The 15,297-nt window shown below is 37.2% G+C and overlaps 1 protein-coding gene across 4 annotated transcripts in view; it reads left to right on the top strand.

The window, feature by feature from the left end:
* BBS5 (Bardet-Biedl syndrome 5 protein) overlaps nucleotides 1-15,297 on the top strand; it is a 68,469-nt gene that overhangs the window by 33,558 nt on the left and 19,614 nt on the right. For 3 of the 4 annotated variants that reach the window (XM_070092475.1, XM_070092476.1, XM_070092477.1), the window contains exons 5-9: nucleotides 409-536; nucleotides 820-955; nucleotides 1,901-2,002; nucleotides 8,485-8,676; nucleotides 8,908-8,979. In XM_070092475.1, the coding sequence (XP_069948576.1) occupies nucleotides 409-536; nucleotides 820-955; nucleotides 1,901-2,002; nucleotides 8,485-8,676; nucleotides 8,908-8,979 (630 nt within the window). The remainder of the gene's footprint in view (nucleotides 1-408; nucleotides 537-819; nucleotides 956-1,900; nucleotides 2,003-8,484; nucleotides 8,677-8,907; nucleotides 8,980-15,297) is intronic. The other variant, XM_070092478.1, reaches the window with a different exon arrangement.

The following is a 15,297-nucleotide window of genomic DNA, read 5'->3' as shown; positions in this document are numbered from 1 at the left end:
GAAATAAAGAAGAACAAGAGCTATTTAGAAAAAGGAGAAAAACCTAGATGTATGTATATATATATGCATGTGCGTGTCTGTGAAGTATGACCAAAGTGTAAGTAGGAGTAGCAAGATATCCCTGTTATCTATCCCTATTATTTATATTTATTTAGAATTTTTTCTTCATAAGCCATGTGTATTGTAAGAAGTGATTAAAATGCCAGGAGCAAGAGGCTAGTAACCCCTTCTCCTGTATAAATTACTAAATTTAAATAGAGAAATTTTTGTTTTTCTGTTTAGGTCACCCTGCATCTGTGGGATACAGCTTATTCATTTAAAAAAAGTATTTATTTACGTATGTTTATATGCTTTTTCAAATTTTGTGTCATATTTTGTGTCATATTTTGATGCACGTGATATTTTCAGAAACTAAAAGGGCTGACAGAGGCTCTGTACATCCTTACTAAAGCCAACAATACCAGATTTGAGTTCATCTTTACAAATCTTGTGCCTGGTACCCCAAGGCTCTTCACATCAGTCATGGGAGTATATAAGTAAGGACACAGGGTAAAAACTGTATATAAAAGATCAGTTCATTTTACTGCCATCTTAAAACAACTTGCTATGGTATATTTCCCTTTTGGTATATTCTAAAGTATGTACTGTACAGTACTGTATTATATACTGTATATAACAAACTCTAAGCTTAGTGTACTATTTTCTACTAGTACTTCAGCATTGTATTACTTTATATATAAGCTCTAACTCATTATATATGTGAAGCCTGATTATTACAGAATGTTCTAATGCCAACCAGTTGGAACAATAATTCAACAGGGCATACACTTCCTCTAAAATGTATCGTGAGTTGAAGCTACGTGGTGCCATCATCCAGAATAAACAGTTGAGGATATTACCACAAGAACAAATATTTTCACGTGTAAATGGTGTCTGGAACCTGTCAAGTGATCAGGTATGATTATGACTGGAGAACAGTTTTTTAACCTTCATTACTCTCTATATATACAACTATTAAAAATGATTGATTACTTTCTGTAGCAGATGATTCATGTGTCACCATGATTTCTTTTTCACTGCAAGGGAGGAGCTGAGAGGTAAAGGAGAAAGCTAGGATGAAGGGAGAAGCTGAGAGTAGAGAAGGGAGAGAAACGAGTTGCTGGAAGTGGAAAGGGTGGGGGAAAGAGCTTGGAGAGTACAAGTGAGGGAGGTAGGGTGAAAGAAGCTGAGAAGAGGAAGGGAAAGAGTGGGAAAGTTAGAATGGAGAAGGGTAGGGAAACTGAATGGGGAAGATGGAAGGGAAAGGGATGAGCTGGAACTGGGGAGGGTAGGAGTGACCTAAAAGGGGAAAAAGTGGGGGAGCTAGAAAAGAAAAGGGTGGCTGGAATTGGAAGGAGGACGAGTGATGGGGGTTAACGTGAAAAAAGGTAGCTGGAAAAGGAAAGGATGTTGGGAAAGGGAAGCTGAGATAGAAAGTGTGAGGAGGAGCTGGGAAAGGAAAGAGTGGGGAAAGAACTGGGAGGAAAAAGGGTGCTGGAGACTAGGGTGAATTAATAATAATGATAGGGCAGCAACAGCAATACAAGATAATAATACTATTAATGTTAATGCAGTAATAATAATTTATCTCATCACAAATACCTCTACATTTATAATTGTTATAACACTTGCACTATGCAGTAATGTATAATATATAATACAGTCTTAAGCTGTTAATAAATTCCTCTAACACTTAGGCAATCATAGGTAAATGTGAGTGTATTAATATTATTGGATACAAGCATAGCATACAACAATAATCACTGTATTAATAGTAATAATAATTATGGTAATTTATATTATAAAATCTATGATAATACTGAATAATGAAAATGAGAGTAATATCATTCTTTTTCCTCAGGGCAACTTGGGGACGTTCGTTATCACAAATGTACGGCTTGTATGGTTCGCAAACATGAATGAATTATTCAACATTTCACTCCCTTTTCTACAAATATCATCTGTAAGTGAACATACTGTAGATAGTCATTGACTGTACAGTGGAACCTCTTCTTACGAGTGCTTCACTATGTGAGTTTTTCAAGCTACGAGCCGTCGCTCAGTCAATTTTTTGCTCCTGGATGTGAGCCAAAATTCAGGTTGTGAGCTTCCCCCTCAAGGGAGGTTCCTTGACGCTGGTGAGGGGCTCCTGATCTAGGGAATTATATCTGTGCTCCAATTCCCTAAATTAAGCCTGAATATGTTCCATCCCCTCCCCACCACAGGCGCTGTATAATCCTACAGGTTTAGCACTTCCCCATTATAATAATACTAATAATAATAATGTAATATAATAATATGTATAATATAATAATAAGTATAATATAATAATAATATGTATAGTAATAATAATAATAAATAATAATAATAATATAATAATAATAATACTATAATAACAAGTGAGCTTGAGAATGCCACCACTAGATGGCACAGTGAATACCAGAAAAACACTCAGTGCACATGCTTACCTCGCAGTGGAAGGATTTCTCTCGTATTTTGCTTACGTTTTGTCCAGTTATCTTGCCAAATTTTTTTTTTCTAACCATGGGCCCTAATGACTCATGAAATCGTAATGACACGATTGCAAACAAACCATACCCCTCAAAGTCATCGTGTTGACGGCTTTGAGGGGACTTGAGTTAGAGTTTGTCATAGCCATGCTAGCTGGAAATTTGTCTGCAAACACTTGCATTTGTTGTCACAGTGGTGCCTATGCTAACTTTCCTATGGTGTATAAGTATAGCACCTAGTTGGATGACTCTTATTGTGGCTAGCTGGCCTAGTGGCAAACGCATCGGTCTGGAGTTTTATGACTCTCATCGCAGGTTCTAACCCCGCCCACAGTATGTTTTTTTTTTCTTGGGTCATAAGAAAGTAAGTGACAAGGACAGTACTGAGAAGAAAAAGAGGATGATGTCCATGGAAGTAAAGCATGAAATCATAGATAAATGGAATTGGGAATGGCCACCTCTGGTGGCCTGGTGGTTAACGCTCTCGCTTCACACGGTGAGGGCCTGGGTTCGATTCCCAGCCAGAGTAGAAACATTGGACGTGTTTCTTTCCACCTGTTGTCTATGTTCCCCATCAGTAAAATGGGTACCTGGGTGTTAGTCGACTGGTGTGGGTCGCATCCTGGGACACTGACCTAAGGAGGCCTGGTCACAGACCGGGCCGCGGGGGCGTTGACCCCCGGAACTCTCTCCAGGTAAACTCCAGGTAAACCACATAATGACATATTTTATTTATTTTAGAGCATATATCAGGTTTCTATATTATTCATATTGTTTATTATGTCATATTAGATGAATTGTAATAGATAAATAAGCTGTCGAGTTGATATTAGCGTTATATTGAAGTACATTGGAACTTCAGTTTACGAATTTAATCCGTTCCATGGACTTGTTCGTATCCTGATTTGTTCGTATGCTGGGTCAATTTTTCTCATTTAAATTAATTGAAATGCAATTAATTCGTTCCAGCTGAATTCCTGCTCTCGAGAGGCATGACAAAATAACCCTAATATCAACTCTACAGCTTATTTATCTGTCACAATTCATCTAATATGACATAATAAACAATATAAATAACATAGGAACATGATATACACTCTAGAATGAATAAAATGTGTCATTACATGGATGGCGGAGGGAGGAGGATTGTGGCCGTGAGAGTGGTCGTGCATTCTCGCTATGAAAACGTCAGAGATGTTATAAGACAAAAACGGAATTTGTGAGGCTAACTGAATTAGATCTGGTGTACATACATACATACCTTGGAGAAGAAATACAGAGTGGCATATCCTGTCAGGAGTTCACACTTTTCTTAAAAACTGCCCCTCAAGGAAGGTTCCTTGATGATGGTGAGGGGCTCTTGATTTAGGGAATTGGATCTGTGCTCCAGTTCCCCGAATTAAGCCTGAATACCCCCCAGGCGCTGTATAATCCTACGGGTTTAGCGCTTCCCCTTAATTATAATAATAATAATCTTAAGAACTGCTATGTACAATTTGTATGTTTATCTTGCTACACTACGTATCTCCTGTGAGCTGTTTCTCCGTCAGCCATGTCAACAGCAGCTTTTCCATCTTTTCATTGACAGAAGTCCACTGCTTAGAAATTACTGTAATGCCCTTTGCTGGTGCTATAGCCTTTATAGACTCCTTCTGCTTTAGTGTTGTACATATAGTAGAGGGGCTACGCTTGTACTCAACTCGCTAAGTCCTCAACCCTTGTACCTAGTCTGTGCTTATTAATCATTTTTTGCTTTAATTCCATGCAAATCATCCTCCGTTTCTTCTCGGCACTGTCCATTGCACATGCTTTCTTAGGACCCATGGTCCTTGCATGTCTATGAGACAAAGCAATCCTGCCATCGTGTAAAACAATTACAGGTTTTTGTTTCACACTCACTTGGCAGGACGGTAGTACCTTCCTGGGTGATTGCTGTCTATGTACGTACAGTGGAACCTCTGCTTGCGAGTTTAATCCGTTCCATAACCTTGCTCGCAACTGGATTTGCTCGTTTGCAGAGTCAATTTTCCTCATTTAAATTATTTGAAATGCAATTAATCCGTTTCAGTGGAATTCTGTACTTCAATAATTTCGCTAATATCAACTCTATGGCTTATTTATCTATCTCACTTCATCTAATATGACATAATAAACAATATAAATAACACAGAAACCTGATATATACTCTAAAATGAATAAATTGTCATTCATGTAGTGGTATGGGCAGTGTCGGCAGTGGACGAGAGTTTGTCTGGAGACCAGGCAAAATACTTCATAAATAATTTCGCTAATATCATCTATACAGCTTATTTATCTATCACAGTTCATCTAATATGACATAACAATATAAATAACATAGAAACATGATATATACTCTTGAATGAATAAAATAGGTCATTATATAACAGGTAGAGGCGGCCACAACCGCTCCCTCTTTGTTGTGGTAAACACTGCCATCTAGTGACGGCCTTTTGAAGAGGTCTGTTATTATAATTATTATATGTAGTACATTATTATTATATATGTATTATTATTATACATATTATTTTTATACATATTATTATTATTATTATTATTATTATTATTATTATTATTATTATTATTATTATTATTATTATTATATAATTAATTTGTAATATTTATTCACACAAAAAATATAAGATTTACTGTTATTCTTTATTGCAATTTATTTGTTTATTTATTTATTAATTTGAACATGATACATTGAAGTACAAAAAGATACAGTGGTTAAGTGTAACATGCCAAAGCCCCTTGTATGCAGAGCATTATGGGCAGGCTTAAAATTAACTTATGATTAACTAAGCAATGATATATTCAGTGGTAAACATTATTGTAAACAGATAACAATTAAGCACAAATGAGTATTTCAAAGACAGGTCATATGGTCATTTACTGTGTTGCTGTGTAATCAGTAGAATGAAGTACTATTCTGTTAGGTAATGTAATTAAAAATAGCAAAGTTTGATTGGGTCACAGGTTAAACTTTTATGAGATACAATTATTCAGTATTTATTTAGTTGTGGGTGAGTAAGTGATTTTTAAGTAGAGACTTGAATTTATAAACCGACAGTGTTTCTCTTATATTCACAGGTAATGAATTCCAGATTTTTGGGCCTTTTATGTGCATTAAGTTTTTGCATAGAGTGAGATGGACACGAGGAACATCAAAGAGTGATCTGTGCCTTGTGTTATGGTCGTGTGTTCTGTTGAGGTTGGTAAGGAGAAGTTTGAGGGGAGGGTTTATATCCGAGTTAAGTGTTCCATGTATGTAGCAGGTACAATAATAAATATGGATGTTTTGTATGGTGAGTAGGTTTAGAGTTTTGAATATTGGTGGAGTGTGCTGCCTGTAGTGGGAATTTGTTATCATTCTGACTGCAGCCTTTTGTTGGGTAATTAATGGTCTGAGATGATTTATTGTTGTTGAGCCCCATGCACAAATTCCATAGGTGAGATAGGGGTAAATAAGTGAGTGATATAGGGCCAGGAGGGCTGACTGTGGAACATAGTACCGTATCTTCGATAGTATGTCTACAGTCTTGGAAATTTTCTTGGAAATTTGTTGTATATGTGTTTGAAATTTGAGTATTATCAAGGTGGATTCCTAAGAATTTTCCCTCTGTGAGCTTTGTGATAGGTGATCCGTTTATCATTATGTTAAGAGGGACATCTGTAGCTCTGTTACCAAACTGAATGAAGTGGATTTTGTCAGTGTTGAGAGTAAGTTTGTTAGTCCTCATCCAGGTAGATATTTTCTGTAATTCAGTGTTCACAGTATTGGCTAGCATGACTGGGCTTGGGCGAGAGAAGACATGTAGTGTCATCTGCAAATAGTGTGGGTTTGAGTAGTTGCGATGCATTTGGTAGGTCATTTATGTAAACAAGAAAGAGAAGAGGGCCAAGGACACTTCCCTGTGGGACACCAACTGTAAGTGGCTGTGCGGAAGAGTTTGCCCCGTTTGTGTACACATGTTGGCTTCTGTTGCTGAGGTAAGACTTTAGGTAGTTGAGGGAGTGCCCTCTTATACTATAGTGCGACAATTTTATGTGGAGCAAGTCATGGTCAACTGTATCAAAAGCTTTACGTAAATCAATGAAGATCCCCAGTGGGACTTTTTTTTTTCTCTAGTGCAGTGTATATTTGTTCTAGCATGTGTATAATAGCATCATTCGTATTTTTATTAGGCCTGAGCCCAAACTGACAGGGTTGAGTATGTTGTGGGAGATGAGGTAGGAATAGATTTGCTTATCAATTAATTTTTCGAAGATTTTAGAGAGAGGGTGTAAGTTGGATATTGGCCTATAGTTATTCAAGTCTGTTTGGTCTCCTCCTTTATGGATCGGGGTGACCCTCGCTATTTTGAGAACTGTAGGGAAGGTAGAGGATTCGATGGATTTGTTGAAGAGTGTTGCAATGATTGGTGACAGTACTTGGGACGCTTTTTTGTATATAAAGGGTGGTAAGGTATTTAAATCTCCTGTCTTGTTTTTTAGTGTGTTGATAATAAGGGAGACTTCTGTTGAGTTAGTCGGAGCTAGGAACAGCATGTTCGGGTAGTTGCCAGTGAGGTAGTCATTGGGTGGGGTATTTGAGCTTGGGATTTTATTTGCAAGGTTTTTTCCTTTGGTGGAGAAGAATTCATTGAGTCTGTTTGCTGTTTCAGTTGATGGGAGTTGGGGTTCATCTGGTTTTGTTAGTTCAATTGCACTATTTCGTGATATCTTTTTTGTTCCTAGAATTTCTGATAGGGTTTTCCAGGTCTTTTTTATATCACCTTTTAAGTTGGATAATCTGTTCTCATAATACAATTTTTTAGCCCTTCTTATAAGGCTGGTTAGGATTGACGAGTAACGTTTTGTTAGGTCTCTGGTTACGTGACCCATTCTGTACTGTTTTTCATATTGGTGCTTTGTATTTATGGATTTGAGGATGCTGGGTGTTAGCCAGGGACTGTTCAGTCTGTTAGCTGTCATCTGTTTAGTTTTTTTAGGGCAGTGCTTGTTATAGAGGTATTGGGTCTATTTTAGAAAATTATTAATACATTTGTCAATATCTGTATAGATTTCTAGCTCAGTGTGCCAGTCAGTTTTTGTCATTGCTGTTGTGAAGTTATTAATGGCTGCCTCATTGTGAAGTCAATAATTGTATAAATAATGTCAACCCATACACGACTGCATATTGAAAACATAGCCAAGCAATGGACCATTTCTCCTATGTTGAGCTCAATTTCAAGGTACTTTTTGTAGTGAAAGCAATCAAAATCATATCTATTTCTGTAATATATCTTCCATTCTATCAAATGAGACCAAAAAAACGAGAATACAAGCATAAAAACCATTTGAAATTACCACTAATGGGTGGCTAATTGCTGAGAAGTGAACTCCATTATTTATGATTAGATTTCTTTCATTTTTGGTGTACGTTAAGAAACATCTTTCCATCATACATTGCCCAAGTTTCAATAAGATAGTCCAACAAACAAATGAGATACAATTCCCGAGATCAAGAGCAAGAGCCCTTCACCAGTGTCAAGAAACCTACCTTGAGGTCTGTTTGTTTATGGAAATTTTGCTCGCATATGGAAGCAAAAAATCGATCCATCGACTTCTCGTATTTGGAAAAACTCGCACATGGATGCGCTCGCAAGTAGAGGTTCCACTGTATTTGTATTTATCTATACAGTATGTATATTTATACAGTACATATTTTCTGTATGCTGTACTGTATTTCCTTTCAAAAATTCATATTTCTTCTAAAGGTATAAATGTTAGATATTGAGCTGCAGTATGTGCTTATTTCAAATACTGTACATGTACATATTTTAGTTAACCAGTTTCTTACATCCTAAATATCAATATATTTTGATATTCTTCCTTAGCGCTCTTGATATGACTTTGTTATATTCTTTTGTAGGTAAAAGTACGAGAATCTAAGTTTGGGATGGCTCTAGTAATAGAAAGCTCTGAGGCAAGTGGTGGATATGTATTGGGATTCAGAATTGATCCTTTGGAAAAGCTTCATGAAGTTCATAAGGAGATCTCTGCACTATACAGCGTGTACTCCCAATGTCCAGTGTTTGGGGTGGAATTTGTTCTGCAAGATAAGGTATGAGCCCTTGTCCATCTTGACATATATCATAGTTATCACTCACAACATAGTGGTTTAATATTCGGCATTCTTAATGGCGATACTGTATAAGACAATGTAGCTTCTGCCATCTATATACAAATACAGTAATAATTATTCATTAAAGATGAACTAAAGCATAATTTCTCGGTAAAAGAAAAATTTATAAAATATGGTGAATTGTTTATGATTTATGAAGTGTTTTTACAGGATTTCCTAGGTGTGGGTGGTATCAATATGAACTCAGTTCCTCGAGCATATTTACTAGTCAGTGCAGGCCAGGTAGGCAAACATTGCCCTTCTCTAGCATCAATAAAACTTGCTAGTGCTATTCATGTTCATGCTAGACCATTAAAAGGTTGTATGGAGTCTGGATAATTATCTTTGTTTATCCTAATCCTCACACCTAATGAACAATGCTTCTTAGGATGTTTGTATATTTTTATGATACGATAATACATATTTTTCTATGAAACATTTTTATGCTGATGATACACAAGTTTACAGCTGGGTTCTAAAAGTGGAAGGTGCAAAACTGTTTTACTTCTCTTTTACTGGATGCTGTGAATGAGAAATAGAAAATTGAAGCTAGCAATGGTGAGACAGATTTTGATTATCAGTGAAAATCTCAGGGAAATACAGATGGGAGATTTTGATTCCTTTGATTATGGTATTTTCAGTTTTCAGCCTGTGAGATCAGTAAGCCATGCGTGTTATAAAAGTCAACTAAAATGCCGGGAACAATGGGCTAGTAACCCCTTTTCCTGTAATAATTACTAAAAAGAATAAGAAGAAGAAAATTGTCAAAGCGGGAAGTCTGAATGTGCGTGGATGTTGTGCAAATGATAAGAAAGAGATGATTGTGGATGTTATCAATGAGAAGAAGCTGGATGTCCTGGCTTTAAGTGAAACAAACCTGAAGGGGGTGGGAGAGTTTCAGTGGAGAGGAATAAATGGGATTAGGTCAGGGGTTTCAAATAGAGTTAGAGCTAAAGAAGGAGTAGCAGTGATGTTGAAGGATAAGTTACGGCAGGAAAAGAGGGACTATAAATCAAATCAAATCAAGTTTATTCTCTATAAGGAATACAATGCTGAGTTTACAGAATTTGGATATTGTGTGGTTTACATGTTTTAAAATACTAATTACAGAGGGGGCCACTAGAAAACCTAGCATGGCTAGGCATTTCGGGCAGACTTAGATTAATTCTTAACTTTAAAATATTACAAATTATGAGGTAAGTTGGTATTATGGCTAAGTGACTAAATACTAGTTTGTGAGTTTAGCAATGTGAATGCTTTTGTTTTTGCACAATACATAGTTTCAGTATTGGAGTATCACAGGCCAACTTATGACTAGTTAAGATTCATTATTTTGAGATTAAGATTGATATTTCTGTGTTTATGGTCAAGTGGGTGAGTGTAAGTGTGAACCACCAGGTGGTATTCATATAATTAGTTGACGGGGTGTATCAGGGAGATAAGATGTTTTCTAATGGTAGTTTTGAAGGTGATGAATGTGTCTGCAGTTTTGGAATTTTCAGGTAGGGTGTTCCAGATTTTAGGGCCTTTGACATACATTGAATTTTTGTAAAGGTTTAGTCGGACATGGGGAATGTCATAGAGATGTTTGTGTCTGGTGTTATGCCTGTGGGTTCTGTCACAACTATCAAGAAAGCATTTTAGGTCAAGGTTAATATTGGAATTTAAGGTCCTGTAGATGTAGATTGCACAGTAGTAAGTGTGGATGTACTGAACAGGGAGTAAGTTTAGATCTATGAAGAGTGGGGGGGTGTGTTGTCAGGGATGGGATTTAGTGATTATTCTTACTGCGGCTTTTTGTTAGGTTATTATTGGCTTTAGGTGAGTTGCTGCAGTTGAACCCCAAGCACAAATAGCATAGGTGAGGTATGGATAAATAAGTGAGTGGTATAGTGTGAGAAGGGTATTTTGCGGCACGTAGTATCGTATCTTGGAGAGGATCCCAACCGTTTTGGATACTAATTTTGGTTATGTGTTTTATATGGGTGTTGAAATTCAGGTTGTTGTCAAGGTATACGCCTAGGAAATTGCCCTCATTATGTCTGGCAATTAAAGTGTTGTCGATCTTAATGTTAATTTGTGCAACTCCTGCTCTGCTACCAAACATAATATAGTAGATTTTGTCAGTGTTAAGTGTAAGTTTATTGGCTGTCAATCAAGTCGATATTTTGTGCAGCTCCTCGTTAACAATGGTGTTGAGGGTGGCAAGATTAGGGTGAGAGATGACATAAGTCGTGTTGTCAGCAAAGAGAATGGGGTTCAGGTGTTGGGATACGTTTGGAAGATCATTGATGTATATGAGGAAGAGCAGGGGACCAAGGACACTTCCCTGTGGAACTCCAGTATCAAGTGGCTGTGTTGATGATGCTGTGTCTTTAATGGTGACATACTGATACCTATTAGTAAGGTAGGATTTGAAATATGCAAGCGCATGGCCTCTTATACCATAATGGTCAAGTTTGTGGAGTAGGATGCCGTGGTCTACTGTGTCAAAAGCTTTTCTTAGGTCAATAAAAATTCCTAATGGATATTCCTTATTTTCCATTGCTGTGTAAAGCATATCTAGCATTTTTATGATTGCATCATTAGTGCTTTTATTTTTCCTGAATCCAAATTGGCAGGGGTTGAGTATGTTTTGTGCTGTTATAAATGACTATAGTCTCCTGTGCACGAGTTTCTCAAAGATTTTGGATAGCAATGGTAAGTTTGATATTGGCCTATAGTTGTTTAACCCTTTGACTGTTTTCGACGTATAAATACGTCTTACGAGCCAATGTTTCTGACGTATATATACTCAATAATTCTAGCGGCTTCAAATCAAGCGGGAGAAAGCTGGTAGGCCCACATGTGAGAGAATGTGTCTGTATGGTCAGTGTGCACCACATAAAAAAAATCCTGCAGCACACATTGCGTAATGAGAAAAAAAAAAAGGATCGTTTTTTTGGAATAAAACGCCGACTTTGAGGTGTATTTTCGTATAGTATTTATCGTTGTATTCGCGTTTTCATGGTCTTAGGTGATAAAATGGAAAACATATTACAGAAATAGAGATGATTTTCATTACTTTGACGATGAAAACGACCTTGAAACTGAGCTCAAAGTAGCGGAAATGTTTGATTTTTACCAATGTTCAGGAGTAAATAAATCACACCACACGTCCAATACACATCAACTGGGGAGTCTAATATTCTTTTACTAGTGCACTGATATTATTTATACCATTTTTTCAATAATGCAGTAGTCTGCATAACAGTAAATTCTGTATTTTTTTGTATGAATAAAAAATCAAAATAGAAAGCAATAATAATATAAGAGGGGCCTAGAGATGTGACTAATGAACAGAGCATATGTTATTTTAGTGCCACGAATGTCTACCTTGTTTATTCTGGACCCTATTTTGAAATGGGCATCTTTTTTAGTTTGCGTGAAATTGGCCAAATTGCCAATTTCTGACCACCATATTGGGTAGTGCAAATTAGTAAATGGGAGGTTTCTTGTACTCAGCTGATAGATAAAATGGAGTTCTAAAGAAATAGCTATGAGTTTGGTCAACTGGAACAATGGAATTGGATGAAAATAGGGCTCAAAGTCGGCGAAATCGCCGATATGCATGTGTCACCGAGACCGCTAACTTCACAGGAGCATAATTCCATGAGCTAAATTTCGAACTTTTGGTGTCATTACCATCGGGAAAAGATTCTCTATCATGTCATAAGAAAAAATAATTTTTTTTTTTTTCAAAAATTGAGCGACATAGAATGACAGTTTCAGAAAGGGGCCTGAAACAGTCAAAGAGTTAAATCTGTATTGGTGTAAACCTTGCTGTCTTGAGTAGTTTCGGGAAGTTGCTAGTTTCTAGTGACTTGTTAAAAAGTAATGAAATAGCATGCGAAAGGACATGGGCCGCTCGCTTGTACAATAATGGTGGGACATGAGACAGATTCCCCGAGTTATTTTTAAGTGACTTTATAATCTCAGTGACTTCCATGGGCTCAGTTGGTACAAGATAGAAGGAATTTGGGAAATTCCCATCTAGGTAGTCCCCGGCATGGGCATTGGTACGTGGGATTTTATTGGCAAGATTAGATCCTATGGTTGAGAAGAAGTCGTTTATCTCATTAGCTGTGTCAGTGGGATGCAGTGGTGTTTCATTAGGTTTAGTTAGGACAATATTCTTGTTTTTTTCAGTTTGTGGGTCCTCAGAATCTGGGAGAGTGTTTTCCAGGTCTTTTTTATATCTCTTGTGTCAGTGAATCTGCTGGAGTAGTATAGTTGTTCGGCTTTCTTTATTACTTTGGTGAGAACTGATGAATAGTGTTTAAGAATATCTTTGTGTATTAAGCCCTGTCTATATTGCTTTTCATATTGGTGTTTCTTATCAATGGATTTATTTCAGAATGGTGCTGGTTAGCCATGGGCAACCAAGCCGTTTATTCGTGATCTGTTTTGTTTTTATAGGACAGTGTTTGTTGTATAGTCTAAGTAATTTGTTGAGAAAAATGTCTGTCCAATCATCAATGAAATTGGCCTTGGAGAATTCTGTAGGCCAGTCAACAGTCTCTAGGTCAGCTGTGAAATTCCTTATTGAGGTCTCTTCATGGAGTCTAAATGAAACTTTGTTGTATTCCTGTGGTGGTTTACTAATTCAAGGATTATGTGGAGTAAAATAAAGGTTGGATGTGAAAAGTGGGTTATAGTAAGCATATATGCACCTGGAGAATAGAGAAGTGTAGAGGAGAGAGAGATTTTGGGAAATGTTGAGTTTTGAACCAAGTGTGAGAGTAATGGTTGTTGGGGATTTCAATGCTAAAGTGGGCAAAAATGTTGTGGAGGGAGTAGTAGGTAAATTTGGGGTGCCAGGGGTAAATGAAAATGGGGAGCCTTTAATTTAGCTATGTGTAGAAAGGTTTGGTAATAAGTAATACATATTTTATGAAGAAGAGGATAAATATATATACAAGGTATGATATAGCACGTAATGAAAGTAGTTTGTTAGATTATGTATTGGTGGACGAAAGGTTGATGGGTAGGCTCCAGGATGTACACGTTTATAGAGGGGCAACTGATATATCGGATCATTATTTAGTTGTAGCTACAGTTAGAGTAAGAGGTAGATGGGAAAAGAGGAAAATGGCAACAACAAGCAACAGGGAGGTGAAAGTGTATAAAGTAAGGGAGGAGGAAGTTTGGGTGAGATATAAACAGCTGTTGGCAGAAAGGTGGGCTGGTGCAAGTATGAGTAGTGGGGGGGTTGAAGAGGGTTGGAATAGTTTTAAAAATGCAGTATTAGAATGTGGGGCAGAAGTTTGTGGTTATAGGAGGGTGGGTGCAGGAGGAAAGAGGAGTAATTGGTGGAATAATGAAGTAAAGGGTGTGATAAAAGAGAATAAGTTAGCTTATGAGAGGTTCCTACAAAGCAGAAGTGTTATAAGAAGAGTAGAGTATATGGAGAGTAAAAGAAAGGTGAAGAGAGTGGTGAGAGAGTGCAAAAGGAGAGCAGATGATAGAGTGGGAGAGGCACTGTCAAGGAATTTTAATGAAAATAAGAACAAATTTTGGAGTGAGTTAAACAAGTTAAGAAAACCTAAAGAACGAATGTATTTGCCAGTTAAAAACAGCGTAGGGGAGTTAGTAGATGGGGAGATGGAGGTTTTGGGTAGATGGCGAGAATATTTTGAGGAACTTTTAAATGTCGATGAAGAAAGGGAAGCGGCAATTTCATGCACTGGCCAGGGAGGTATACCATCTTTTAGGAGTGAAGAAGAACAGGATGTGAGCGTGGGGGAGGTGCGTGAGGCATTACGTAGAATGAAAGGGGGTAAAGCAGCTGGAACTGACGGGATCATGACAGAAATGTTAAAATCAGGGGGGATATAGTGTTGGAGTGGTTGGTATTTTTGCTTAATAAATGTATGAAAGAGGGGAAGGTACCTAGGGATTGGCAGAGAGCATGTATAGTCCCTTTATATAAAGGGAAGGGGGACAAAAGAGATTGTAAAAATTATAGAGGAATAAGTTTACTGAGTATACCAGGAAAAGTGTGCAGTAGAGTTATAATTGAAAGAATTAGAGGTAAGACAGAATGCAGGATTGCAGATGAGCAAGGAGGTTTCAGAGTGGGTAGGGGATGTGTAGATCAAGTGTTTACATTGAAGCATATATGTGAACAGTATTTAGATAAAGGTAGGGAAGTTTTTATTTCATTTATGGATTTAGAAAAGGCATATGATAGAGTGGATAGGGGAGCAATGTGGCAGATGTTGCAAGTATATGGAATAGGTGGTAAGTTACTAAATGCTGTAAAGAGTTTTTATGAGGATAGTGAGGCTCAGGTTAGGGTGTGTAGAAGAGAGGGAGACTACTTCCCAGTAAAAGTAGGTCTTAGACAAGGATGTGTAATTTTACCATGGTTGTTTAATATATTTATAGATGGGGTTGTAAAAGAAGTAAATGCTAGGGTGTTCAGTAGAGGGGTGGGATTAAATTATGGGGAATTAAATACAAAATGGGAATTGACACAGTTGCTTTTTGCTGATGATACTGTGCTTATGGGAGATTCTA

The sequence above is a fragment of the Cherax quadricarinatus genome, chromosome 39 (assembly GCF_038502225.1).
Source record: "Cherax quadricarinatus isolate ZL_2023a chromosome 39, ASM3850222v1, whole genome shotgun sequence".
Taxonomy (NCBI): Eukaryota; Metazoa; Arthropoda; class Malacostraca; order Decapoda; family Parastacidae; genus Cherax; species Cherax quadricarinatus.
The sequence above is the reverse complement of the archived record's forward strand: the minus strand, read 5'-3'. Positions and strand labels throughout refer to the sequence as shown.